Here is a 27882-nt window from a genome sequence, read left to right as displayed (position 1 = left end):
GAGCTTGTACGGCTTGCAACACGTGTTTGGGGTGTTTTGGGAGAGCCTCGGGGCTCACCCTGGGGACCACGGGCGGAGGAGTGCCATACATGATTTCAAAGGGGGTTAAACCTAAATGATAGGGGGTGTTCCGGGCTCGGAACAGGGTGAAGGGAAGGAGGGTCACCCAGTCCCCGCCAGTCTCTAGGGCCAATTTAGTCAGAGTCTCCTTTATTGTTTTGTTCATTCTCTCTACCTGCCCTGAGCTCTGGGGGTTATAGGCACAATGCAGTTTCCAATTGGTCCCCAGAGCCTGGGCCAGTCCCTGACTAACTTGGCTGACAAAAGCAGGTCCATTATCTGATCCTATTTCTTCTGGCAGTCCATACCTAGGAACTATTTTTTTTCTAATATTTTTTTTTGGCTACCGTTAGAGCAGTCTCTCTCTTAGTGGGGAAAGCCTCTACCCACCCGGAGAACGCATCCACCATAACTAGCAGATACCGGTCCCATATTTTCCAGGCTTTACTTCTGTAAAATCTACTTTCCAGAACAGCCCTGGCTGCCTCCCCCTTTCCCTCGTACCTGCGTGGGTCCCTTTGGCCCTCCCTGGCTGCATGATTTGACAGGCTTGGCAGTCCCGGACGATGTCGCTCGCCACTCGTCCCTGCGACATGAACCTAAGCTGGGCGGTGTTTAATAGTTGTAGCATTTTTCTCTTTCTTAAATGTGTGGTCTGGTGTAGGTGCGTTAACAGGTGACGTCCCAAAGTCTCTGGCACTATCAGGCGGTGTTCTTCGTCTTTTTGCACAATTAGCTATTTTGTAGCCCAGGCTTCATCTGCGCTGGAGTAGTCTGGCAGAGGAGGTATCTGTCCCATGCCTGGGGGTGGTAGGCTTATATGCAGAATGTGGGGTGGCGCAGGGCCTTTTGCTGCTCTTTTAGCCTCGGCATCTGCCCTTCGATTGCCCCGTGCCTCCAGTGAGTCTCCACCCTGATGTCTAGGGGTGTGGACTACCGCCACTGCCTTTGGCAGCAAGACAGCTTCTAGCAAGTGGAGTATTTGGGGCTTGTGCTTAATCTCCTTCCCTTCTGCTGTGATGAACCCCCTTTCTCTGTAGAGGGCTCCATGTATGTGCACAGTACCAAAAGCATAACGGCTGTCAGTATATACTGTCAGCCTCTTCCCTCGGGCCCGACTAAGAGCTTTTGTCAGTGCAATCAATTCTGCCTTTTGGGCAGATGTTCCCTGTGGAAGGCATGCCGCCCAGACAAGTTTGCCTTGATCATAGACTATGGCCGCCCCCGCATACCTGTGTCCATCGCGGATGAAACTGCTCCTGTCCGTGAACCAAGTTAGGTCGCTGCTCGGAAGGGGGCGGTCCTGCAGGTCCTGCCGAGCCATCTGGGTCTCAGCCAAGATCTCGAGGCAGTCGTGTTCAGGCGCGGCAGAATCGGGGTTTGGTAGAAGCGTTGCAGGGTTTAGGACAGTGGGGGTTTGGAACTCAACTCGGGGTGCGTCCAGCAGGAGCCCTTGGTAATGGGTCAGCCTTGCATTTGTGATCTATCGCCCCGGCGGCTGCTTTAGAACTCCTTCTATAGCGTGTGGCGTGGTGATTAACAGTCTCTGCCCCAAAGTAAGCTTGTCAGCGTCCTTGACCAACAGGGCTGTGGCTGCAATTATTCGCAGGCACGCAGGCCACCCCGCCGCCACCAGATCTAATTTTTTTTTTTTGACAAGTATGCCACTGGCCTTTTCCAGGGCCCTAGGGCCTGTGTGAGTACGCCCTTAGCTATTCTCCTCTTCTCGTCTATGAACAGGTGAAACTCTTTTGTCAGGGAGTGCTAGGGCCGGGGCTTTTAGCATGGCTGCCCTCAGGGCTTGAAAAGAGTCTTCCATTTGCACAGTCCACTCTCATGCTCGCCCCGCCTTATACCCTTTATACAGAGGTCGAGCCTTTTAGTCCTTACACCCCGGTTTCTTCACCGGCAACAGGGGGGTGTTCCAGGCCGACTGGCATTTCCGGAGAATCCCACTGTCCAGGAGTCTCTGAATGTGGGGCGTAATTCCCACTCTGGCTTCCTGGGACATGGGGTACTGTCTGACTCGGGCTGGCTCGGCTCCGGGTTTTAATTCAACGTAAAGAGGCGGCCGGTGTTCTGCCCATCCTGTGCCCCCTGTCTTGGCCCACGCCATGGGAAATTTACAGAGCCATTGTTTCATGCCTTTTTCTCTGCTCTTTATGGGCTGGTACAGTCTATATTCATTTGCCTGTGTCAGGGTCAGGATCTGAGTGACCCGGGGCTGTTGATAGCCTTAAGCTTGGTAAGGATGTCTCTTCCCAGTAGCGGCGTGGGGCACTCAGGGATGACCATAAAGGCGTGACTCACTTGTCCTGAACCCAAATTTAATCTCCGCCATGTGGTCCACCGATATAGTTTAGCTCCTGTATTTATGAGGAAGCTGACTGGGTTCCCCTCTACTTGCAAAGTTACCCTAGGTTCGGGGAGGGGGACTGAACCCCGTCTTTCCTATTCATCTGTCACCTGTCCTGCAACCATGACTTTTTCAGGACCTTTAAGTCTTCGCCCCCCTTTCTTTTTGGGACATTTTCGCTGGGGCCTTCTCCTCTCCTCTGACCCTGTCTGCCCCCCTCTCGTGGCGGCTAGCAGGATTTTTGCCATTTCTTTGTTTGCTTTACGCGCCTCTCCAGCTTGGAATTTCCTATCTTCTATCCCGATCCTCTCTAACCTCTCTTTTGGCGTTTCTCTATTGTTATAGACCTTTTTTGCCACTTTTAACAGGTCCTGCAGAGTCTTCTTGCCTAATCTATCTATTTTCTGCACCTTGCGCCTGATGTCTGGGGCTGCCTGATTAACAAACGCCATCATAACAGTGGCTTGCTGCCTTCCATAGTGGGATCTATGGGGGTGTACTGCCGGAAGACCTCCATGATCCTCTCTAAGTATACTGCCGGGCTCTCCTCCAGCCCCTGACGAACATCTCCTACCTTGGCCAAATTGGTCGGCTTTCACGCCGCCATAAGGAGACCGGCCATCAGAGTCTGGCGGTAGACCTGGAGACGCTCCCTACCTTCAGCCTCATTGTAGTCCCAGGGTGGCCATTCAAGGGGGAAGGTCTGATCAATGGTCTGCGGATTCGTGACAGGTCTGCCATCTTCACCCGGGGCCAGCTTCCGTGTCTCCCCCTGAATTCTTTTTCTTTCTTCTGTGGTGAAAAGCACCTTGAGCAGCTGCTGGCAATCATCCCAAGTGGGCTGATGTGTAAAAAGAACAGAATCTAAAAGGTTAATGAGATCTCTGGGGTTTTCAGAGAAGTTTGAGTTTTGAGCCTTCCAATTATAAAGATCACTGGTAGAGGAGGGCCAATATTGGAATGTCTGTGCTCTGTCCTTCCCCAGGGGTCCCACTGCTCTCAGAGGGAGTGCCTTTAAGGGCTCCGGGTCTGGGGCCCGGCCAGTCTGCTGTCTGGTTTCATAGGCCAGCCATGCTGCCAGTGGTCCCGCGTCCTCCTGGGCCGGGGGAGCTGCAGAGGCTGCCCCAGGATTATAGGGTGGAGGCGTGTTTCATTCGAGACCTGTCAGGTCTGGGTAGAGATTGGAGTCCAGCAACACTGGTGTCCCAATGGACCTCGGACTCCGTGCCCCCCCCCTTTCTGACTTCTTTAACTGCCAGAACTTCCGCCTTTTCCCTCGGGGCAGGTAGGGGGGCCTTCAGCCAGGATGGCGGGTCTCAAACCCAGTCTTGCCAGACCACAATATAGGGGATCTGATCAGGGTGTCCGTGGTGGCCAAATACCACCCCTTTTACCTTTTTGATCAAGGAGGCATCAAACGAGCCCTCCCTGGGCCACCCCACTCCAAACGTGGGCCACTCGGCCTCACAAAGGGTAACAAACTTTCCCTTCTTGACCTCTAGGGACAGGTTGTGTGCCCTTGTCCTGACATCCTTAAAATGGCTCACCAGGTTGGACAACGGCATTGTTAGAGCCTGTCCCATGGCTAGTCAATAATAGGCAGATGTGCAAACCAATATTCCGCAGTTGGGGCACTGGGGACAAGGATCTGAATCTCTAGCCTTTCACACTCCCTACGGAGGTAACGGCCATGCCCCTCCCGCACTAGCCACTCCTGGCACGGGCGGCAGGAGATACACTGTGCGCTGCCAGCCCATGCAGGGGAATACTCACCTGGAGGTTCTAGTCGCCCCTGCGGATCTTTTCGTGGGTCCCCTGATTCCACGGCCCCAGCCCGAAAACCCATGCAACCCTGATGGGTTCTCGGGCCGAAACCACAGAACCCAGAGACTCCAACAAGCCAACGAGAGATGTCACACTCACTCACACACACACAGAAAGCCGGTGACAAACAAAGCAGACAACAGACAAGTGGACAGTGAGGTAAACAGACAACCTAACCTGGTCCGGACCTACTCCCCGGTCTCCTCCTGACCGAGCCCTTGGCTACAAGGTCAGCTCCAGCTCCTCCTGACCGAGCCCTAGGCTACAAGGTCAGCTCCGGAGTCCCAACGGGGCCAGAGGACGTCTCTGCCTGGCTCCGACCGGCGACCCACCAGCGCGTCCGCCTAGGTCCTGTGCCGGCGTCCTGATCCGGGGTCCTGCAAGGGGATTCCGCGTCCCTTGCCCAACACCACACCCGGCTAGTCCGGGGTGGATTTTCACACTCCTCCCTCAGCCCTGAATTCTATCCGGTAGTCCGTAGGGAAGGCAAATCCCGGACGAGCCCCCAAATGTTAGGGACCGGCCTTCCACAGCCCCACCGGACAGAAAAGCAGAGACATCGAGGATGTAATTACACAAGAGGAGGTTTATTTTCTGGCTAGCCAGGGTCCAAGCCCCAGAGCACCAACGCAGTGGTCACTCTTGCAGGCAAGGACCCCGACTGGGGTTGCAGCGTGCCTTTTATCCCTATGGTGCATACGCTATGCAGTGGCTGATCACGCGTGGATCATGCATTGACCTTTAACATGATTGGTTGGCTGGCAGCCCCACTATACAGGGGTCCGAACAATGCAAAGTTGGCGCAATCAAGCAAGCAAGCAACGGTTTCCATGGCAAGCAAGCAACAGTTTCCAGAAGCCGGATGTTAGTTCCGGCTTCACTGGGGTGTGGGCCTTGCAGGTGTGCAATGTCTCGACCCTGGCTTCACTGGGGTGTGGGCCTTGTGAGTATGCAATGTCTCAACCCCTCACAGGAAAGGCTCAGGATAGCACATGAAACTTTCATTGTTGAGGAACAACTTGGAGGTAGCATACATTACTTCTGCTTACATCCAATGACTAGAACTTAGTCTCATGACCACATCAAATTGCAAGGGAGGGTGAATCATCTTAAGCTGGGTATTCAAGTGCCTACCTAAAGCTCAGGAGTTACGTTATTAAAGAAAGAGAGACTAGATGCCGGTGAAAAGTGAAGAGGACTACAAGAGTACACAATGTTGACAGGAAGGCAGAAGAGAAAGGTTTAGAAACAATCAAAACAAGGGCAGCTTTGAGTGGGTAGGGGCAGAGCACTTGGAAACACAAAGTATAGGAACAGTAAAGGTGCTGCTATTGGGATTTTAAAAATACAACCATTTTATGATTTCTTCTGTCACTTGTTCTAATTCAAGGTCCATGTGTCCAAGAAAAGGTGACTGCCTTATACCATATTGGGGAAGTAAGGAAGAATCAGATGTATGCTACTTCCTGAAACCCCTTGGGCTTTCATTATTGGAGGAAAAGCCATCTTGATTTCTTGTGCAATCAGGTTTTTCACAATAGCGAGAGGTAGTTCCCCAAAACAAAATTGGGGTACCATTTGTACTGGGCTATCACAAAACACATATCTATCATATCAATCACTTAAAATATGTACCAGTATATTGGATCCATCATTTAATTTATTTGGCCATTCCAAAACAAGCCAGGTTTTTACTGCTATAAAAAAATTCACAATAGTACCTCATTTGTTGAAGAGAAAAGCCTAACTCAACTGATACAAACAGTAAGGACATTTATTACAACCTATATGAAGGAGTCCAGAACTCTAGGTAGGCTCCAGGCATTGTGGATACAAGTTCCAGTTCTATTTCTCTTGCAGTTTTCTTCATTCTGCCCATTTCCCTGTGCTGACTCCAGTCTCATCCTGGTTGTGAAATGGCTATTGCATTCCAGGCATACATCCATACATAACACCAGTGGAAAAAAGAAGGACATTTTCCTGTCTATATGATCATTTTGGGAGTATAGTGGATACTGCAATGTACTACCTGTATCTTCCTTTAAGATTGAAGGACTTACTCTCCCAGCTGCTGGGAGTGTTTCTATCAGAGAGCCTGTGGCTGTGACCCTTTCTGGAAATGCCTTTTGCTGAAGATCCTTGCCTTTCCCAAGTTCATGTTCCCTTTCTAGGTGCAGCCAATATCCAATTTCTGTTTGTCACAAGCATATAAAGGACAAGCTTCCTCATCCAGACTCAGAAGACCTCTACAAGGTCATCATCTTTAGAGTTTCTTGTTGGGTTGGCTGAGGCCTTCAGTGAAATTATATCACAGCCAAACTTCTTCCTCACCCCCTCCTTCTGCTTTCTCTTTCCTCCCACAGGTTTCAATCCCAAGTTCACTCCTTCGTGAACTTCCTGCATGCTCATTGCCATCTCAGAGTCTGCTTTTCAGGAAACCTGATGTGCAATAAGAGGTGAAGAAACCTTTTGCAGGTCTCTCCTCACATCTCAGTGTCTTACTGTACCACATGCACACTCCCAAATGGATTCTTGGTAGGGGAACAGGACTGTCATGATTGTCTTAAATTATACATCAAATATAATTGTTTTCTAGAGCTGGTGATGAGGTCAAACTCCCCTAATTCTTGTGGAGCAGGGGTGGGAACTGAACAAAAACGGGGCTCTGCTAGCAATGAAAAAACAGGCAATGGATCTTGGGTTGACAATTAGCAGTGTCTGCGACATCAAGTTCCTGCCTTTAGATTTCCCTTCTTACTTATTGCACCCACTGCCACGGTCATCTTCTTTTGAGACTGCCTTAGTCATATCACTTAAAAAAAATCAATAGCTACCCACATATCATACTATAGATAATTTCAATATTTTTGTTTTATTTTCTTCTTGCTCCAACCCACCCAGAGAAACAACACATGCTCATCAGTTGCAAGTGCTTGTTGTTTACTGTTTCACTGTAGAAGTGATCCTGGAAAAGCAGGAAAGAAGGAGAAAAGTACCCCAGGTAGGATGGTGCAAATCAGGCTCTTCAGAAGCATGTGTTTTTGACAACCCAGGAGGCCATATTGCATGCTACTGGAGAATCACTCATTCAAAGGTTCTAGGCCACAAGATCAAGTAGATTTCAACTTGCTCCTCAAAGACCCAGGTAACTTGGCTTTAATTTGCCATTCCAACTGCCTCTCTCACTGTTCCCCCACATGAGTGTTTTGCTCCATTTCATTGCATTGCACATGCCTGTTTTCATGTTTCTGCTCACATTGCTCCTCTGCTGTTTTTTTTTTAATTTCAAAATATTAAAGGAGCATGAATGTTTTAGGTTACATGGATCATTTTTGTAATCTTTGATTTCTGTCCATAGGTGTGCCCATCACCCAAATAGTGTTCATAGTACCCATTAGGTTGGTTTATTCCCCTCCTCTCCTACCTCCTCTTCTATGATTGCTTTCCACTGAGCTTTATTTTCTTCTGTGCACATGTGTGCGCACCATTTAGTTCCAATTTAATAGAGACACAGACCAATGGAACAGAACAGAGAACCCAGACATAAAACCATCCACATACAACCAACTGATCTTTGCCAAAGTAGACAACAACATACACTGGGGAAAAGAAGCCCTATTCAGTAAATGGTGCTGGGAAAATTGGATAGCCACATGCAAAAAACTGAAACAGGCCCCTATCTTTCACCACTCACAAAAAATAATTCAAGATGGATAAAAGACTTAGATCCAAGGCATGAAACCATAAGAATTCTAGAGGAAAATATAGGAAAAACTCTTCTAGATATAGCCCTCTGCTTTTATTCTTCGAAATCTGCCATAAACCTTACCTTCTCCATAATGCCTTTCCTGATCTGTCAAGCTCACCTTTACATCTCGTTGACAATACCACACACAATGTCACCCAGCAGATGCTTGGCATTCACAAAGGCCTTCAAAACCACTAAGACATTAAATGTAGATATTTCTATATGTGTTCCTGGACTTTTCCCTAATCACATTTCAGCAGAATCAAGTCATTCCTGGATGTGACCGTACTACAAGTTAATTGCCACAAAGACACAGAAGTACAATCACTTTAAGAGTAGACAGAAAACAAATTTCTATTGAGATGTAGATTCTGGAGAGTCAAGGCAGCATAGTTCACTTAACAGCTAAGTATCAAAACCTTTAAGATTAAAATAAATGCCTCAGTAATTTCTCACACAAAAAAATTAAACACAGACATCTTACTCCATGTTGCTGTTATTAACAAAATGCCACAAACTGGGTAGTTTATAAGCAACAGAAATTAATTTTTCACAGTTCTGGAAGTTAGGAAGCCCACAGCTCAACATTCATTCATCAAATATTTGTTGGCCATGTGCAGAGGCACATTGGGAATACCAAGAGTTATACCACAGGGTTTCTTCACTGCAATTGTTTATACGTGGAATACTTCAAGAATTTATCAGAGACCACTGGCATTTAAGGATTCCACACTCCCTGTTGCTATAGTCTGAATGGTTGTGTTCTCCCCAAATTCATATGCTGAAACCTTAAATTCCAAGGTGATGGTATTATTAAGAGATGAGGCCTTTGGGAGGTAATTTAGGTCATGAGAGTAGAGCTATCATGGTGGAAATTAGTGGCCTTATAAAAGAGGTCCTGAGAGAGACCTCTTGCTTCTTCCATCATGTCAGAAAGCAGCAAGAAGTTGCCATCCTGAACCAGGAAGAGAGCTCTTACCAGACACCAAATCTGCTGGAGCCTTGATCTTGGACTTCCCAGTCTTCAGAACTTTTAGAAATAATTTCATTTATTATTATCTCTCACAGGTCTAAGGGTTAACCTGGCTTAGCTGGGCAATTCTCACTTAGAGTCTCTCATGCAGCTACAGTTGCACAGTGACTGGGGGTGGAAGAGTAGTCTTAAAGCTTTCCTCAGTCTTGTGTCTGGTGGTTGATGCTAGCTATTGACTGGGACCATGTAGCTTCTTCACAGTACAATTACTGGCTTCCAAGTGTGAGCAACTAAAAAAATAAATAAATAAAATAAGACCAGGCAAAATGTGCATCACCTCTTATGACCTAACTTTGGAAGTCATGTGGTATCACTTCTGACATAGTCACAGAGCCACTTTGATTCAATAGGAGAGGATATAGAGCCCACTCTATAGGAAGAGTGTCCATGTTGCATTATAAGAAGAGCATAATGGATGGGAGATATTGTTATAACCATCTTGGAAAATACACAGCACATAAGACAGGCAGACAAACTTATCCACTAAGGAGTCAGGGAGAGATTTTTTTCTGAAGAAGTATGATTTGAGATATGATCTGAAAATAAGGAGATGTTACCTAGAATAAGGAGTAGAAAATATAAACAGATAGAAGAATATGTGTGAAAACCCTGAGACAGAAAGGAACACAGCACAGACTGAAAGAAGGTTAAGTGTGACCACAGTACAGAGAATGAGGGGAAGGGTAGAGAAAGTTGAAGCTGGGAAGGTAGACAGGGTCTAGATCAACAGGGCCTTGTTGGCTATCTTCAGAATCTTGTTTTTAGTCTATAAGTACCAGTGATTCATTAAAACTTTAAGCTGGTGAGTGACAAATTGCTCTGACTTCAGCAAGGTGAGAGTATACTGGGGTTGCAGGAGGGACAGGAATGGATGCAGGGTACCATTCAGAAGGCTGTTGTTGGGAGTCCAGTTGAGCACTGATAGGAGCTAGTGTTGGCTAAGTGGGTGGCAATGAAGATGGAAAGACATGGATGGATTCAAGCACTAAAGAAGAAAATAAACAGGATTTAGGTTTGGGTTGGATGGGGGGGTGGTGGTGGAAGGAAGGAGTCAAGGATGAATAGTGGTGTAAGCCACAGAGATACAGAAGACAACTAGGTTTGCAGAGTAAAGGTCCTAAATTTATTCATTATATGTGGAGTTGGAAGTGCATTTGAACAATCAAAAGAAGATATATATAATAGTAGGGTCAGGAAAACAGAGGAGAACTCAAAGATGCAAATCTATGTGTTCTTAGCATTTAGCTGGTAATTAAAGCTATCAGTATGGATGAGATCACGTAGAAAGAGTATAGAGATTCTCATGGAATCCAACTTCCAATGATTTCCCAGAGATTGTTGGGTGGCCAAAGAGACTGAGTAGCATCCAGAGAGGTTGGAGGTAGGATAATATGGTATCCTGGAAACTAAAGGCTATTAGTATTAGTAGAAGTAATAAACGGTTATTACTGTTAAATGCTTCTGAGAGATGTATAAAGATGAGGACTTAAACATGTTGATTGGTGCCAATAACATGCACGGCATGACAGCAAAAGTTATTTTAGAAGATCAACATGGGAAGACACCAGATTGGAGTAGGATGTTGGAGGCAGAGAGATTAGGCAACTTTTTTGAAAGGGAAAGAGTTGGGAGAAAACTGTATAATATAACCAAGATACAATAGCACCAATTTGAGAATAAGATATACCAAACATTAGATTCTATAGTGCCAGATCATACACTAAAGAGACATATCACTGTATGTTTTCTTCTAAAGAGAAGGAAACATGAGTCAAACGGGGAAAGTGCTTATATCTTATATGTTCCAGACAAACAGAAATTGGACCCATTCCAGGATAGAGCCAGCAAGTGAGTGAGCGAGTGAGAGAGAACCAGAGCAATGCAGGAAAGCTTCAAACAGCTGAGTGAAAAATATTACTGTAGAACCCCAATGCTGATAGCTCAGAATCTTTATTTGGCTTGATGTGTTCAATTCTTGTGGATCTGTGTGCAAGTGTTGTAATCTTTCCGTGTATCAACTTTTCTTTGGCTATATATCAGGGTCAGAGAAAGGCTGATCCTTGGAAATCATTTGGAACAAAAAGTCCAACAGGATTTGACTAAGTGAAGCATTTCATTAGTTATCGCTAACAGCATGATGCAACCCAGAAAAGACTATTAACTCATTGTTTCTAAACTTGGCCTATTTCTTGTATTTGGCTCCAGCTCTCAGAGCTCTAGCCAAACAGCAGGATTTCTGTGTGTGTTTTGGCCTCCCTAAAGACCTCACGATGAGCCAGAAACTCTCAGCATCCAGGAGAGTTCTTTAGGAAAAGAAAGAGAAATAGTATAGGTGCAATCACAGGGAGAGAAAGCCTATAGTGAGCGCACACACAGAGGCAGTAGGAAGGACAAGGTACAACAGGGGCTGTATGCCAGCTGTTCTTGCAGCTGGGAGCCTCCAGGACTAATTTTCCAGTCTAAGTCCTGGCAATGATGCTGACCTTTGGGTTGATTACAAGAGAGAGTAAATGAGAGCTTTCCCTCTCCTCCAACGTATCCTTCTTTGACTTGAAACATGTGACAAGGCTATTACCTCCAGCAGATGCTTTCAGGATGAATCAATGTTCTAAAAGACTGAGGCCCCAAGATGTGCCAAAGCATCAACAGATTCAGTAAAGATTAAGGAGTGAGTGGGGAGAAATATTAATAGTTCAATGGACACAGCCTTCTGCAGGGGGGCGGTTGCACCATCTTCAAAGTTGGCAGCCCAAGAATTTTGTTGCTAATAATTGATGAAAGGGCCAGAACTACCTCTACAAAACCCTGACCAGACCCTATTGGGCCTAGGACTGGGTCTTGTGTGGGAAATTGATATCTTAATAGTTGGATGGAGGCATATCACTGAGGATAGTCTTTATTCAAAAAAAAAAAAAAAAAAAAGTCTCAGTTCCACACCAGTTGTACTCCTTTTCAAAGAATAGCCTTGGGGGGATACAAACTGAGTGTCTCCTCCTTACCACATTAAAGCATTCCTGCCTCAGAAGCTTGTAGTCTCCTGCTTCTGTGCTCCTCTGTTAGGCAGGGAGAGTAGTGCCACAAATCACATTACAACCCAAGGTGAGGGCTTTGAAGTTACGGGACTCAATCATCACAGGAAACAGATTTAGCCACAGATTATAACTGATGTTTGTCATCATTTTGTCCCACTTTTCTGTCTGCCACTAGTCCTGGGTTATGTTCCCTTGTATATATTCCCTTGGATCCTATCTGGCAAAAAGTAAAAGTCCTTCCCCTTTGGGACTCAGATGTCCCCTATGAAGATTCAGAAGCTGATATTTGTTATGACTTCCTTCACTGTCCTCTGTTCAAGTTGAATATCCTTTTTATCCCTTTCTACTTTTTTCTCCAATTTCCTCAAGAATCATATCCACTGCACTGACTTTAGATTTTACCTCCATGCAAGCATTTCAAATCTATGCCATTTCTTCCTCTCTCCAACTTAATTGCAAATTATCCTGCCTTCAGATATCTTCACATTGTTGTTACAACCTGCATTGCAATCTTAACATGTTCCAAACTAAACTAATTCCTCCCCACACTGGTTCTTCACCTGTATCAGTCCAAGATAACCAGAGAAGCAGAATCAGTAAGGGATATATATTGCATAAGGCCAATATGCATTTGTTACAGGGAATTGCCTTTATGCGACTGTGAGAGCTGGATAAGTGGTCTCTGTATGGCTGTTGTCTCTGAGTTTGATGCTGGAGCTTGAAGTTAGTGGAGCAGACAGTAGAGAAGGAAAATACACGTAAAAGTGGGGGAGATGAAGAACAGGCTGGAACCAACAAGCATGAGCTAGAACTGGAACTTATGTTAGTTCTTGTTGCCTTTGACCTTGGTGATGCCTCTGACCTTGTGATGAAGGTGTATAGCGGAAGTGGGTACACATAGAGCTAAACACACACACCTGGCCTAAGAGTCAGAGAAACTGAAAGACAATCAGGGGGAGGGTAGAGCAATTGCAGGTCCAGCTGTTGCTTCACACCAGTGAGGTGAGTCAGCAGATCAGCAACAACATGTGTGAGCTGAGAAATGGCCACTGCTTCTCTCCCAGCCTTAAAATCTACTGAGAATCTCCCCTGTGGCCGACCCTAACTAGAAACAAACAAGAGAGTGGATTCTGGGAAATGTAGCTCAGCCCAGACAAGTTGATGTATTACAAAGCCATTAAAATCCACCCTAGTCAACTTGGCATCCATACACATCTCCTGAAAGTATATTTAATCTCTGAATAAAGGCAATACCAAAGTCATACTTCTGCCTAGCATGATATGACTATCCCTCATACATCTGAAAAAATGCCAACTCTTTCCCCAGGAGAGAACACAGAGTTCATTTTTCATCCTTGGGTGATGTTCCTTCTTTTCCAAGCTGCTTCATGTACTTACTTTGATATCTTATAACTTAAATACTGAGATATAAAGTACACTATCATTAGCACATCTTATGTTAGATGATAAGGGCATGTGAAGGGAAAGAAAACAAAACAAAAAATCTGGTTAATATATATACAAATATACCTATATAAAAATAAGGAAGGAATATAACTATTATAGTCCTTGTTTCTGCAATGGTCACATGGTCATAGCTGATATGGATAACTATCTTCCCATATTCTATCCATTGCTAATCTTTTTGCCCTCAGAAAGCACCTCAACTGGTCATGGTCCTTTGCTTGGTAGAGTGACACAAAATTTTATTCTTGAAGACTCTGGGGTATTAGCAGTCCTGCTTAAATTGAATCGGTATAGTTTTCTATTGGCTTTAATATAGGACATACAAGTATTAAGAGGCATCCTTAATGATTTCCTGCATTCCAGATGTGCTTCTTGTTATTCCTATTGTGTGGGAGTAGCAACAGAATTTCTCTCTGATAGGATTAAACATCCTAGCTAGATAGTAACCCCCCTTTATGCCTGCTGATTCAACAGCATATGGTACCCAGAGTGGCCATACAGCAGTCTCAACTTCCACTTCAGGGCAATGATTATTAGATCCCCTGTTGGAAGCATTCCTCCCTTAGAATTATGATCTCTAAACCAGCAGAGCTTACATCACAGGGATGGGAAGCAACATTTTGCTAATGGATCAGTAGAGGTAATAGTGAGTAGTGCCACAACCATTTTCACCCCTTGATTCTTGGGCTCAGGAATCCTAACTATTGGAGAAACAGCACCATATATTGAACTCTGAGTCAGAGTACACACAACTTTCTGAAGAACCTTGCCCCAGCCCTGCAAAGTGTTGTCACTTAACTGGTGCCATAATTATGTCTTCAAAAGGCCACTCTACTTCTGTTAAGCCAGCTGCTTCAGGATGATGGGGAACATGGTAAGACCAGTAAATTCCATGAGCATGGGCCCATTGCCACACTTTATTTTCTGTGAAGTTCTTGTTTGGAAGCAATCCTCTTTGGAGTACCATGATAGTGGATAAGTTAAGTCCACAGATGGTAGTTTTGGCAGAAGTATTGTGGGCAGAGAAGGCAAAGCCATAGCCAATGTAAGTGTCCATTCAAGTAACCAGATAGATGACTCAAAGTTCTGCCCACTGTTAGGATTTGCCCTTACCCCTGCCACTGTCTACGTTTGTGTGGTGCCTTCATGTCATGCAGAACCACCTGTACACCAGGCCTGAGGTTCTTCTTCCTCAGTCAACTAGTCATAGGGAACTTCCCATAAGGCCACTGGTGTGGGCTGGAAGAGCAAAAGTAAAGTAACAGAAGTAGGGGCCATGGCCATTTGGGTCACTTCCTCATGCAACTTGCTTGTTCCTTCAAGGCCTGCTTGAGCCTGATCACATATACACCTCTTCCACTTGATGATGGAGTGCTGCTAAGCACACCCAACTTTACAGCCTGGCCAGTTGGACAACATCTAGTTTATGATGGGCAGCTTAGGATACATGGTGAGTTGTTGGCTCATGATTAAGTGTTTGGTCTCTATCAAGGCCCAGTAATAAACCAAAAGATATTTCTGAAAAGTAGAGTAGTTATTCATAGATGATGGCAGAGCTTTACTCTAAAATTCTAAGTGTCTGATTTTGCTTCACCTGCAGGGGCTTGCCAAAGACTTCAAAGTGCATTTGTATCTGTCACTGACACTTTAAGCACAGCTGAATCTACTGGGTCATATGGCCCGAGTGGCAGAGCAGCTTCTACAGCCTAGACAACAAACTTTTTTATTCTTAGCCCCACTTAAAACTGGCATTTCTTAGGTCACATTCTTACAATGCCTAACCATGCAGGAAAATAAAAAGGAATCTTCCAATCAGCTTCTGTTTTTAAATTACCTGAACAAGCCTCTGATTGGCCTGCCTGTGACCTGTGCCAACCCCTCTAATGACAGTGTCTTGAGAGTAAAGTTCTACTATTGACCTAGCCTAATTCATATAACCATACCTACAACAAAGATTTGATATATCTGTGGTTGGCAGGTCCCCTCCAAAACCATATGAGCAATTTCCCAAATGCTGTTGTTTGGGGAGGACAAATCAATGTCTGCCCATAGAAGGATTAAGCTCTTTATGACACTCACTCTCTTCATTCATGAAGACAATGTTTCTTTCCATTTATATAAGTATTTCTCTATGTCTCTCAGTTACAATTTTTAGGATATATGTATATATGTGTATGTATCATACATTTTTTTTTACAGCTTAGACTTTTTTATCTAGTTATTTGGGAAACACAAGAAAGCTATAAATCATCATTCATTTTCTGCTTATATACTTTACTGAATTCTCTGTGGTAGGCAGAATTCTGAAATGGCTTTCCTGAACATTGCTTCCTGAGGCTACTCCCACGATTATGTTATGTTACATGGCAAGAGAGAATTTTCAGATGTAATTAAGGTTACTAATCAGTTGACTTTAAAGATAGAGAAATTTCTGGGTGGCCCTAACTTAATCACACGAGTCCTTCAAAAGCAGTCTTCTTTGGCTGGTAGTAGAAGAAAAAGAGATTCAAAGTGTAAGAGAGATTTATTTGATGCAAGGGAGGTTCTCTGTTGCTGTGATGGAGGGGTTCACAGGGCAAGGCCCTGGAAGTGGTATCTATTTGCTGACTGTAGTCCCTGACCAATAGCCAGCAGGAAAACAGGACTTCAGTCCCACAACTGCAAGGAATGACTGGCTAAGACTTGGGCTGTACTTAATGTTTGCTGTAGTCATTGGTGCCAGAGGCTTCATATTCTTCTAATGTCTTTGTTTTTGCCTCCCTTCTTGATTTTGAGCTTCTCTAACACTCCTCCCCAGAGAGTGTCTGCATGGTGCTGCTCTTTCAACTGTGGTTATGCTGGAGCCCTGTTGGTGTGGCTGTAGGGTGTGAGGAGGAAAAATGTTCTATAATCTTATGATTAAATTTCAGCCTTTCGGTGAGGGGGTGACTTTGGGCTCTGACCTTCACAAATGCTTATTAGCTTTTTTTCTTTTCCCCTTTAGATGAGACAGGAAGGCTAAGGGGGCTGAAGTCAGGGAAATGCCCTGTTCCCAGGTAGGATAAGGTTCTTGTAAAGTCATTCCCCTTGTAGAGGGTTGCTTCTTTATGGAGAGGTCTCTGAGCATATTTCAAGTGATGAAATCTTCCCCTCCTGCTACTAGAGCAGGAAGGGTCTTTCTTGGCCCTTCATCATGAAAACCTGGTAGGGTTCTTGGAGGTAAAGCTCATAGCAGTGTGGGAGTCCCCACTTGACTTTAGCTTCCAGGAGTCTCTCACTGTCATATTAGTCCACATTTAGCCTCCAGCAATTTTTCCAAATTGCTGTTTAAGTTTATGGCTCCAGCATGTTTTTTGCTCCAGTAAGCAGATCTCAGTTGTGACTCTCTAAACTTGCCTGTCTTTCTAGATGGCAATGAGTGGCAGTCTGCCCTGAAAACTCAGTTCTCTCTTGGGTACGAGAAAAGTCATTGATTTTTTTTTTTTTTCAGCATGCCCAGATTTTTCTTGTTGTGAGGGCAGAAACAATGGCTTCCAAGTATGTGCTGCTGAAACTGAATGTCATTAATTCAGTTTATCTCTGCATTCTTCTTATATTTCTCAGTTCTCCTTATAACCTCCTATTCCTACTTTATAAGAGCATTTTTCTTGAATCTTGTACTGAAAACACCATATAGATATTTTCTGAAATCGCCTTTCCTTTTTGTAGTTTAGTTTCATAATAGAGCTCTGTTTTAGTTTAAATTTTCAGAGTAAAAACATTCCCTTTTCTTTGTGCTGCAGAATTTTTCCAACCCCTAGAGCTTGTATTGTTTCATTCTCAATATTTAGTCCAGAAAGAAAAAAAATTCTTTAAGCCACGGGATTATAAACAGATACTATTCTTAGACTATATTTAGCTTCTTTGATCTTGACCCTTAGCATTCTCACTTTAACTCCCTCAGAGCTAAATATTTAGTAGCTATCTGTGAGCACAAGTATCAGCCCAACTCATCTGGCATTCATTTCGCATGATGTTAATAAACTCAGGTCAAATAACCTTATCCTTCTGTTTTTGAATTCTCAAAAAGCCTGATAATAGTCTGTAGTTTGTATAGGTGCATTATGTAAACAGCTAAATCCACTATAGCTGTGCTACTTAGTGTGGCCCCTGGACTGGTGCCATTCTCTGAACTGTTTGGTACCAGACCACATGGGATAAGTACAGAAATGGTGAGTAAGATTTTGGAAACTGGTATAACAATTTGATAAAATAATTTTATATCTGTAAAGTCTAATAATATAACCTTGGGCGTTTGCTTTTTATGTCTTTAAATTGTTTTCCATTTTATTTTTCTAGTGAGTCATGTTTATTGATTTTACAAAAGCGTTTGGATCCATGATGGATTGGAACTTTAAAAAAATTGGTTCTTTACCACAAAGATTTTGAGAAGCACTGCCCTAGAATGCATCATTCCTGAGTGTCTCCTTGACTTTTACTCTACTGGAAACCCATTTCTCAAGGTACAGTGAGCCTTCAAATTTCACCATAAACTTCCATCCTTTTACTGTGAAAGGATGTGGAAAAGAAGAACTGAATTGATAGGGCGGGATAAGGAGGCAAAGGCAAGGAAAGGTGGAAGGGACACAGAGAGGGAAGGGCCTTGACTCTGACTTGCTCAGAAAATACCTCTCCCTCAGTAGAAAGGTGGCTGCCAGGTTCTCCTCCAATGCTATTTCTGAATCAACAAGGTCAAGGAATAAAGTGGGGGTGAATCTTGGGAATTCTTTTCCTTCCTTCTCTACTGTGGCTTATTCCGCTCTGACTCAGGGGACAAGACTGTGTTGTTGACTCCAACCTCCTCAACACTGCAGAGTGGAAAGACACCTTCATCCTCCTGCCAGACTTGAATGTCTATGTTCCTTTCTCACTTCTGGCACTTGGACCAGCACTCAGAAATGCTTCAGAGAACAGGACACTGTCTGTGTGCCCCTGAGGTTCCTCGGAGTCTTTCTTAGCTTATAGGCAGCTGTGCTGCACCATTGCAGGTACTACTATAAAATCACCTTTCCCCTACTCTGTATCTGTGTGATTTTTTAAAACACTTTTAGCTTTTATTCAGGTAGACATTCAGACTGAGCATGCCCACCAAAAGCAGTGACCATCTTTCAAAAGAAGATGAGGGTCTTGCTGGGAGAAACTGGCAAGAAAAACTTCCATCAATACTACAAGAACATCATTCTGGGCTTCAGGATGCCCCAAAAGGCCATTGAGGGCACCTTCTCAATACCTTGACTAGTAATGCCCCTTTACTGGAAACATCTCCATCTGAGGGCAGATCCTGTCTGGATGGTGACCAAGATGAAGACGTAGAGGAACATTGTCATCTATTACATCTATCTCCACTACATGCGTAAGTGCAATCACTTGAAGAAGCACAACAAGAACATGTCCATGCACCTGTCCCCTGCATCAGGGACGTTCAGATAGGTGACATTGTCACAGTGGACAAGTGCTGGCCCCCGAGCAAGATGGTGCACTTCAACATGCTCAAGGTAACTAAGGCCACTGGCACCACAAAGCAATTCTATAATTCTGAGACTGAATGTCTGCCCACTCCCCAAAATGAAATAAAGTTATTTTTTCATTCTAAAAAAATTTTTTCCAATGATTTATTTGTTAATTTCAATAAGAACTGTCACATGCTTAAACATATAAACAGTACAAAGTATTGCATAATAATAAAAAAATTATTCCTCCTACTCTACATTTCCCATACCTTGATATGGTATCATGCCTTCACCATACCACAAATGGTAGCAAAATACATGTATTATTTTGCTCCTTGTTATTTCATTAGACAGAATATCTTGGAGTACATTTCCTATCAATATGTATGTATCGTGTCCATTGTTTTTAATGGGCACATAGTATTCTATTAGATAATGTTAGAGGCAAGGACCCTCAAAGACCCTCAACTCCCCTATGACTCGTCCTACGCACGGACTTCGCCCTGGAAAATTCCAGCTATAGCTCCGAGAAGAATGCATTCCATGACGTGCTGACCACGGGATGCTCCAGGGAGTGCTGACTGCAATTGTTCCCGACCACTTGCCAGGTTGGAGATGAGTAACCAGTCAAAAACAGGATACCGATAAGACGCTGATTGGGGCTGATTAACCCAGACCCAAGCCTCATCGTCGCCCCACTCTATTTTTTGTTTCTACTTCCTTGTTTCGGTATGCTTATAAAACCTACTAAGAATCTAAGTAAAGCAGACCTTGACAACAATTTGCTTGGTCTCGTTCCTTTCTCTCGCCCATCTCTTTCAGGCAAAGTCCCCCTTGACCTCCGCGAGTAACAGGAGGTCCCGTGGGTCGGGACAAGATAAATATGATTAATAAAATGATTTCCTTATTAATGGATTATATTTACAAAAATGTCACCAACCTTTTGCTACTATGTGCAATAAACACCTTGTATGCACCTCTTTACAGGTGAGTCTGATGGAGTGGGGAGACTACTTGATCTTCTAGGGATTCTTAGACTCTTCACCTGTGGTTGGTTTCTGAGACATAACATAGGACATTATATTTATCCTTGCTGTCTTTTAATATTTCAAGTCAATACAGCATTCCTGCCTAGAGAAATGTTTGGAACCTATTTCTTGCCCTCCTATTTTCACATTCCTGCAAAAAAAAATTGTCTTTTTCTAGTTTATTAGTAATAACACCAAGCAGGACAGGAATGGGATCATAGTTCTGTAGTGACTATGTGACTACTATATGTGATCATAGTGACTTCTTTTCATTTCTTATCATTAATATTAATGTTAATATTAACCCATATGTTATTTGACAGATTATAAACCTACTTAACTATCCTATTGTCTACCAAGACATTGTGGGATGAATTGATAACTTCTTCCCCCACACTTTCCCTCTGCCTTCATCCCTTCTAGCAGGGAGAGGCCTGGAATAATAACAATAAAGATAGTTTCATCGGAATTTGCTCTAGGATAGTAGAGTGAGCATGAGAGCAACTCTTTTTGTTTTCTTGTACATATTAGTCCTTCCTAGGGTTTATACTGAACAATTTAACTTTGTCAAGGAAAAATCATGCTTTCCCAATATTATACTTAATCGTATGCCCTGTTATTCTAACCCATGTGATTTATATACCTTACACATTTTGACAACAATGGCATTTCTTTTAGCATTCTCACTTGGTAAGAATATCACCTTGTAACCTTGTTCTCTTCTCTTTCTCTTCTTTGTTAGGTAAAAATGAAAGGGTTATTTTGGTTTACAAGCAGCAGCTGAGCTTGGCTCACTACTTCAAGATATCCTTACACAATGAAAAAACCAAATGTTATTTTGCTCTATAAACATATATTTGAAATTTTTCTTCACATATCTTTTATTTTTTGATTGGCTGTTTTTTATTTTTAGTTTTTAATCAACATTTTGTGATTGTACATATTCATGGAGTACAGTTTGATGTGTCAATGCGTATATATTGTATAATGATCAAGTCAGGGTATTTAGTATGACCATAACTTCATGCATTTATTATTTCTTTGCAGTGAGGACATAAAAAAGCCAGAGAGCAACTCTTAACAGCAGGTGGTTTCTTGTAATTCAGCCAGACTCAGGTGAGAGCTAGACTTGGAGAGAGCCAGAAGTTCCTTCTCACCCCAGTATAGAATGTGTGTTGGTCTTTGTGAGGAGACCTTGCTTCAGAGGTGACATAGGACAGCCAGGTTGCTAGACATGCCATCCTGGACCTAGAATTTGGGGTGCACAATAGTCCATGCTCATGGGCCTAGAAAAGTGGTTCTCAGCTGGGGATATCTGGCAATGTCTGGAGACATTTTTTGGTTGTTACAACTGGGGAGTGGGGGGTTGCTACTGGTATCTCTTGTGTAGAGACCAGGGATGCTGCTAAACATCCCTCAATGCACGGGGCAGTCTTCTTCCTCAAAAAAGAGTTCTCCAGCCCCAAATGTGAATAGTTCCCGGTTGAGAAACTCTGGTCTAGAATTAATCCTATTCTAAAACTTATACTACTGAGTAGGAGAGAAGAGGGGACCGGGCCAAAAATATGTATCTGGTCAAACTCTAGGTTATATCCCTAAAGATTCTGATTTTCTGATTTCACTGATCTGGAATGAAGCTCCCTGGGTGACCTGTGTACACACAGGATTGAGAACTACTCCCTGGAGAGTCTGGTCGGATGGTGACCTCCTCCACTTTCTTAGACTGGGAGGTTATCCAAGGGTTGTTGGCTCCCTGAGGGGGTAGCAACAGTGGAGAAACCCACAAGAGATGGAGCAAAGTTCTCCCAAGCGCTAGAAAGGATAAGACAGAAGGAAGTTCAAGTTTGGGGCTTTTGTGAGAATTGGGAAACAGCACCCCTTCTGGATAAACACATTCAAAAACCTTCTGGGTGAGTGCTCCCAGGGCTCTCAGCCTCACTAACAGACCAGGCCACTGTGGCAAAGAGAAAGGTGCCCTTCTACAGTGGATGTGGCCCTTGCCAAGACACAGGGCTCTGTGAACCCAGAAGTGGCTGGATATTGGTTCACACTTGCCCCTTCCTCCAGGCACCTTTGTGCAGTGCCCAAATTGCATAACCTAGTGCAGCAGCCCCAATTGGAATATGCCCCATATTCCAATTGGGGCTGCAAGGGGGCAGGTACTGCCTTATTGGTTGATCAAAAACAAAACAAAACCAAAAAACCAAAACCGTGAAAGGCTTTCTCAAATGCCTCAAAGAAACCAGATCCAGCCTGCAGGCAGCTTAGAAACCCTATCCTGATGCCAGGATCCAGTGATGCCAGGCCACTGGGTGGAGGCTCCAGGCTGGTCTTGGTGTCTTTGGGGTGATTGAGAACTACCCAGGAAATGAGGGTATCTGGCTGCAGGAACCTATGGCTGGGCCTCGGAGCCTGTGAGTGAGACGGGGAGCTTTCTGTACCCGTGCCCTTCCATCCCCTGATCCTGGAAGGAGAACCTGAAGCTCCATCCTACCCCGAAGCACAGGAAGCACTCACTCGGTCCAGCCCTTGATTTATTTCTTTGCAAAAGAGAAACAAACAAACAAAAAACTGTAGTATGGACTTTGGCGCCGGCAGAACCACACATCTAAGTTCCAGTTCCCACTCTGCCAGTAACTGGCTGAACCTGGGCAAGTTTTTAAGCGTCAGTTTCTTCTTGGATAAAGTGGGCATAATAATAGTGAACTTGGGGCATGGTCGTGAGAGTCGAACCAGCGAACGTGGCCATAATATCCACCCGAAGCAGGTCACTCTGGATTCCTTCGGTTGCCCCTTCTTTTTCTGAGCAGATGGCATCGTTCTAGATGCCGGGGATCTACGAGGTGGTTGAGCCACCAGTGTGTGTTCTGGGTGAGAGGACTCTCAAATGGAGCAGAGAGAGATACCTTATATTTCAGTTTGCTGGGGCACGTCCATCGCACTCTCTGGCCCTGGGGCGACAGCTTCGTTTCCAGAAGAAGCGATGGCACAGAAGGAGGGGGTGGGTGGGTCTAAGCCCCAAACCGCACAGTCTTCCAGGGAGGCGGAGGAAAGAGGGCAGGCCCCAGGCGAGAAGGAGGGAGGGAAAGAAGCGAGAGGAGGAGTTTTCCAGCCCAGCCTTCGCCTGCTCACAGTGCAGCCCTGCGGTCTCCTTGGTCTCCTCGGTCTCCTCCCGCCCCCTGCAAGCGCGCTGCGCTGCCCAGCTGAGCGAGGCGTCGGCTCGCCATGGGGAGCCCCGCACTCCGGCTCGCGCTGCTGCTGCCGCCTGTGCTGCTGCTGCTGCTGCTGAGTGTCCCGCTGAGCCGCGGCTTCCCAGGTACGAGCGGGAGGCTGGGATGCCTCCCTAGCTAGTCAAGGGACACCCCCGGAGCCGCCACTGGGACGCTTCGCTGGGGACGGAGGGTGGGGCGGGGGGCCGCGCTTTGTTTGCGCAAAACTTGTCTTTCGCAGCCCTAGGGAGGGGTGACGAGGAGAGGGGCTGGCGTCTGGGCACGCGGAGGGGAGAATGAACTGTCCCAGCTCCAGTAGCGGGGTGCCCTCACCGCGGTGGGAACCCGAGCACCCTCTGCCTCCGGGGTTCCAGGGTTCCAATCACACTCTCGATGGCTTAAGAGGCTAGGAGAGAAAGTTTGGCCGCAGGCTACTTTGCTACTTTCTCACACCCGGAATTTTGCCTCTCACACAGTTGCTTACGACCAAGGCCTGGGAGGCTGGCAGCTTGTTCTGGGGGAAGCCCCTACCACCTCGTACTCGAGGTCCCAGGCCGTCCCCTAGGGCCGCAGGGCACGAGCCATGGGAGAGCGACTCTAGTGGACAGCGTGGGCAGGCCTCCCCCGCATCCCCTAACCCCCCCTGCTGGGGATTCCGAGAAAGTCTGTGCTCTGAGGAAAACTTGCCAGCTGGAGAGTGGTGACATGTGGCATGCACTTGATTAGCTCCAGGGAAAGAGGGATACGCGCCCTGTCTCTGCTGGGCCCAGGGTGAGGCTTCTTGTTGCTGGAGGGTGTGGTCCCTATCCTCTAAGGCAGCGGTCCCCAACCTTTTTGGCACCAGGGACGGGTTTCATGGAAGACAATTTTCCCACGGACTGGGGGCGGGGGAGGGATGGTTTGAGGATGATTCAAGCGCATTATATTTATTGTGCAGTCAAACCTCTCTGCTAATGATAATCTGTATTTGCAGCCACTCCTCAGCGCCAGCATCACCACCTCAGCTCCACCTCAGATCATCAGGCATTGGATTCTCTTTAGGAGTGCGCAACCTCGATCCTTCGCATGCGTAATTTACAGTAGGGTTCGAGCTCCTATGAGAATCTACTGCCGCTGCTGATCTGACGGGAGGCAAAGCTCAGGTGGTGATGTGAGCAGGAGGGAGCGGCTGAAAATATAGATGAAGTTTCGCTAGCTCTCCAGCTGCTCACCTCCTGCTGTGTGGCCTGATTCCTAACAGGCCACAGACCAGAACTGGTCTGCCTCCAGGGGGTTAGGGACCACAGCTCTAAGGAAACCCTGGTGTTTCTTGGGGCTCTCATGGTGTGGGCAAAATCTTTGGAGATTCCCTTTAAAAAGTTCCAGCTAACTTCTTCACCCTGAAGTCTTAGATTAGCTTCAGGAAAGCAGGACAGCGTGCCACGAATCCCTGTTGCTGCAGAATGCAGTGGAAATCCATGGATGCATTTTAATTTAGTATTAATGGCAAAGAGGGTGGTTTGTACCATAGGACGTGCAAATATTTGGTTTTGCATTCGAAACTGTGGGTTGTTTAAATCTGGGCTCTGAGAAATGAACCTACAGAGTTCTGGTAGAAGGATAGGGGATTCCCAGATAGTATGCTTGGGAGATGTCGGGATGGCTGCTGGAAATGCTCTGCACATCCCCAAACGAATGAATGAATAAAACAACTGTGGAAATTAATAAACAGGAACATTTGTCCTTTGAGCTGTCTCTTGTGAGTTTTAAGCCGTTTTGTAGGAACTGATTCAGGGCAAAGTGGAAAGGAGATGTTATCCTTAGTGCCAAGGGACTGCCTTTCCCACAGCGTGTTAATGCCCACCACACACATCCCCTTTAGCAGAAGTCAGGTTAAAATGAACCTAAGGGGGAAGAGGAAGTTAATTAAGTGGACCAGAAGTAGCCCTGGGAGAGCAGTGGAAGAAGGTGAGATGCTAGAGGCAGCCTTTCTACCATATTGGGAGGCACCTGTGAGCTACCACAGAACCCCAACTTCTAGTTGAGCCTTTCTCAGCAGGAGCCTTTTCTCCTTTTCCTTCTGATCTCCCTCCCCTCTTATCCCCTGCCCTCCCCTCTCTTTTGTCTCAGCTTCTACCCTCAGATAGTATAGCTTGCTGCCAGGGCCCAGCCCCCCACAATATCATGGGTTTGCCATTTGGGACACTCACTACTCTCATCTTTTGGGACCCGTCCCTGGCTTTCCTGGCTCCCTCTGCCAGCCTGCAGGCTGCCCCCAGCTGTGAGCCACTGTGCATCTCCAATGATTTCTGACCTGCCCTCTGGCTCTGCTCAGACCTCAAATGGGCTGAAGCTGATTGGAGCAGCTCGAGAAGCTCATCTCAATGGGATCTCTCAGAAAATGTTCTCTACTGGGGGCTGTCTAATCTGGAGGAGGGGATTTCATTCCAAGCCAAAAATTTTAGAAGGCTGGGGAGGTGGAAACTTTCTAGGCACATGGGTATGGATGAGGCAATCACATCAGCTGAGTTTACCCTAAGTGTTGGATGACAAATTTTAAAAAATCATTTCAGAGGCACTCTCTTAGCAAGTGAACATCATGTTTCCAGTAAGCAAGAAAGTGAAGGGGCATTGAATCTGGAACTTCTGAAAGAGGGAAATAAGGATCTAGGGCCCCATCATCACCCCAATTATATAACCATCTGAGCTTTAATAGCAAATCTGTCAGATGGAGAATAAATCATTCCCATTCCCACTCCTAGAATGTCTCTGGAGTTCTTCCATCTTTGAATTTGATGCAGCTTTCCTGGCCCTCTGATTTATTCTTTGCAGCCTAGCAAAGATGCATTGTCTATAATAACCCACATGAAACACATGGAAAGTTCGTAGCAAAGTTGTCTGTGTTTGATTATGTTTGTATGGTTATAAGAGATGAGAATATAAAAAAAAAAGAGATGAGAGTTTTGGTTCTGTTCTTAAATGAACTCTTGAAACCTTATTTTCATGGAATATTTTGGAGGTTCACTCCACCTCCTTCCTTAGACAAGGCTGAAGATGGAGAATGAGTAACATAGCCTCTAAGAAAAGCTTCATAAATCTTCTTATATCTGGAGAAAACTGGTAAAGTAGGTGGTTTCACTAGTCAGGAAAACCAAGTGAAGTTTGCTAAAAGCCTAACTAGACTACATCAGCCAAAGCCATCTTTTGGAATACCACATTTGGAGGTAAGCATTAGGAACTGAGCACCTGGATCAGGATATACAATTAAGGTGTCACCAGAAACAGACTAGAAATTTCTATGTGTATTTAAACATGTAATCAGCTGACAAAATTACTCTCCAATAAAAAGGAAATCCGCTGGGAAGACCGAAACATTTTCATCTGGCATTTTCTTCATTGACTACACTTTCAGTACAGTGTACTGTTGTTACTACTTCTCATTTCACAGATTTGTGAGCTGAATGAGACACCAGAAACCATCCTTAAAGCACCATCTTCAAACTTTCCCACATCATCAGTCCTTGCACCATAATCAAAGTGCAGCCCTTCTTGTTTAGATTATTATCATAACATTCTCTTTTGGTCTCTCTCATTCTAACTCATTTTACTTTCTCATGCCAGATGATTTCAAGTATATTTACTTTTGTATCATTTTTATCACATTGCTTCCCTACTCACAAACTTAAGGCAACAGCTCCCTGTTCTTTCTCAAGTTAAGTAGACAGTTCTCAGCTGCTTTCAGGGGGCTATACAGTTTGATTCCAGCCTATTTTTCCAGTCCTAATCCCCTGAGTTCCTAAAATTGGGCCAAAATAGACTACCTGTCCTTACTGAACTTGAGTCACATTTTCCTTCTTGGAGGATGCTGCTTCCTGCACCTGGAATGCCTCCCCCTAGCCACTTGTCTATCTAAATTGTGCCCATCGTCCAGCAATACTCCCACTTTGATGAAACCTTCCATTAATTTCTCAAATGGGAAGCCATCTTCCTTCCTTTAAACACCCATGTCTAACTCACTTCATGTCTCTCTTGTGGTATTTATCACACATGCCATGCAATATAATAATGTATGCACTCTTTTACTTCTCCTCCTAGATTCTGAGCCCTTGAAGGCAGGGGCTATGCTATGTCTTACCCTTATTTGCATTTCCTGTGGTGCCTAACAGAGCACATTGTGCCTAGTGGATGTTTGTGCTTGTTGAATTGACAGTTCCCTGTAACTCCAGTGATGGGCCATTGGATAGGAAAGGAGCTGAGAGAAACATGTGCAGAGGTAAACAGGGCTTTGTACCACTGTGAATCTACATACATAGAAACTATGGCTTGCTGGCTACAGAGGTTGCTTTTAAATCCATGAATATCCTCTGTTTAAGCAATCACCTTCTCTGCTGGGGGCTGTAAGATGAGAGACTAACTGCAGTCACAAGCTAGAGTTTTCATTTATTATTTTTGTTGGCCACTTTGCTCTGGGCCCTTCCAAAGTGGTTGAATGGTTTCCTTAGTAAATGCAAATATGTGTGCTACATCAATTCCCCTTTCAGAGAACACAACCTGAAATTGGTAATTGAAAGTGAAGAGATAATTTAAACAGTAGGTTTACTTTTGCCAGGCTATAGCATAGTATGAAATTTGTAGCAGGCAACTTATGGTTAATACCCAGGGTAAAGATTCACATCCA

General features: G+C 45.0%; 1 protein-coding gene and 1 pseudogene across 2 annotated transcripts in view; both read left to right on the top strand.

Annotated features, from left to right (window-relative positions):
* The first annotated feature begins 10489 nt into the window (after positions 1-10489).
* On the top strand, positions 10490-19839 carry LOC142865819 (small ribosomal subunit protein uS17-like; annotated as a pseudogene).
* A 3278-nt stretch (positions 19840-23117) lies between these two features.
* The window catches only part of SRPX (sushi repeat containing protein X-linked), a 79106-nt gene continuing 74341 nt past the window's right edge, over positions 23118-27882 (top strand). For both annotated transcript variants that reach the window (XM_012736675.2, XM_012736674.2), the window contains exon 1: positions 23118-23332. In XM_012736675.2, the coding sequence (XP_012592129.2) occupies positions 23242-23332 (91 nt within the window). In that variant the 5' untranslated portion in view covers positions 23118-23241. The remainder of the gene's footprint in view (positions 23333-27882) is intronic.

Source organism: Microcebus murinus, chromosome X (assembly GCF_040939455.1).
Source record: "Microcebus murinus isolate Inina chromosome X, M.murinus_Inina_mat1.0, whole genome shotgun sequence".
NCBI lineage: Eukaryota > Metazoa > Chordata > Mammalia > Primates > Cheirogaleidae > Microcebus > Microcebus murinus.
The sequence above is the reverse complement of the archived record's forward strand: the minus strand, read 5'-3'. Positions and strand labels throughout refer to the sequence as shown.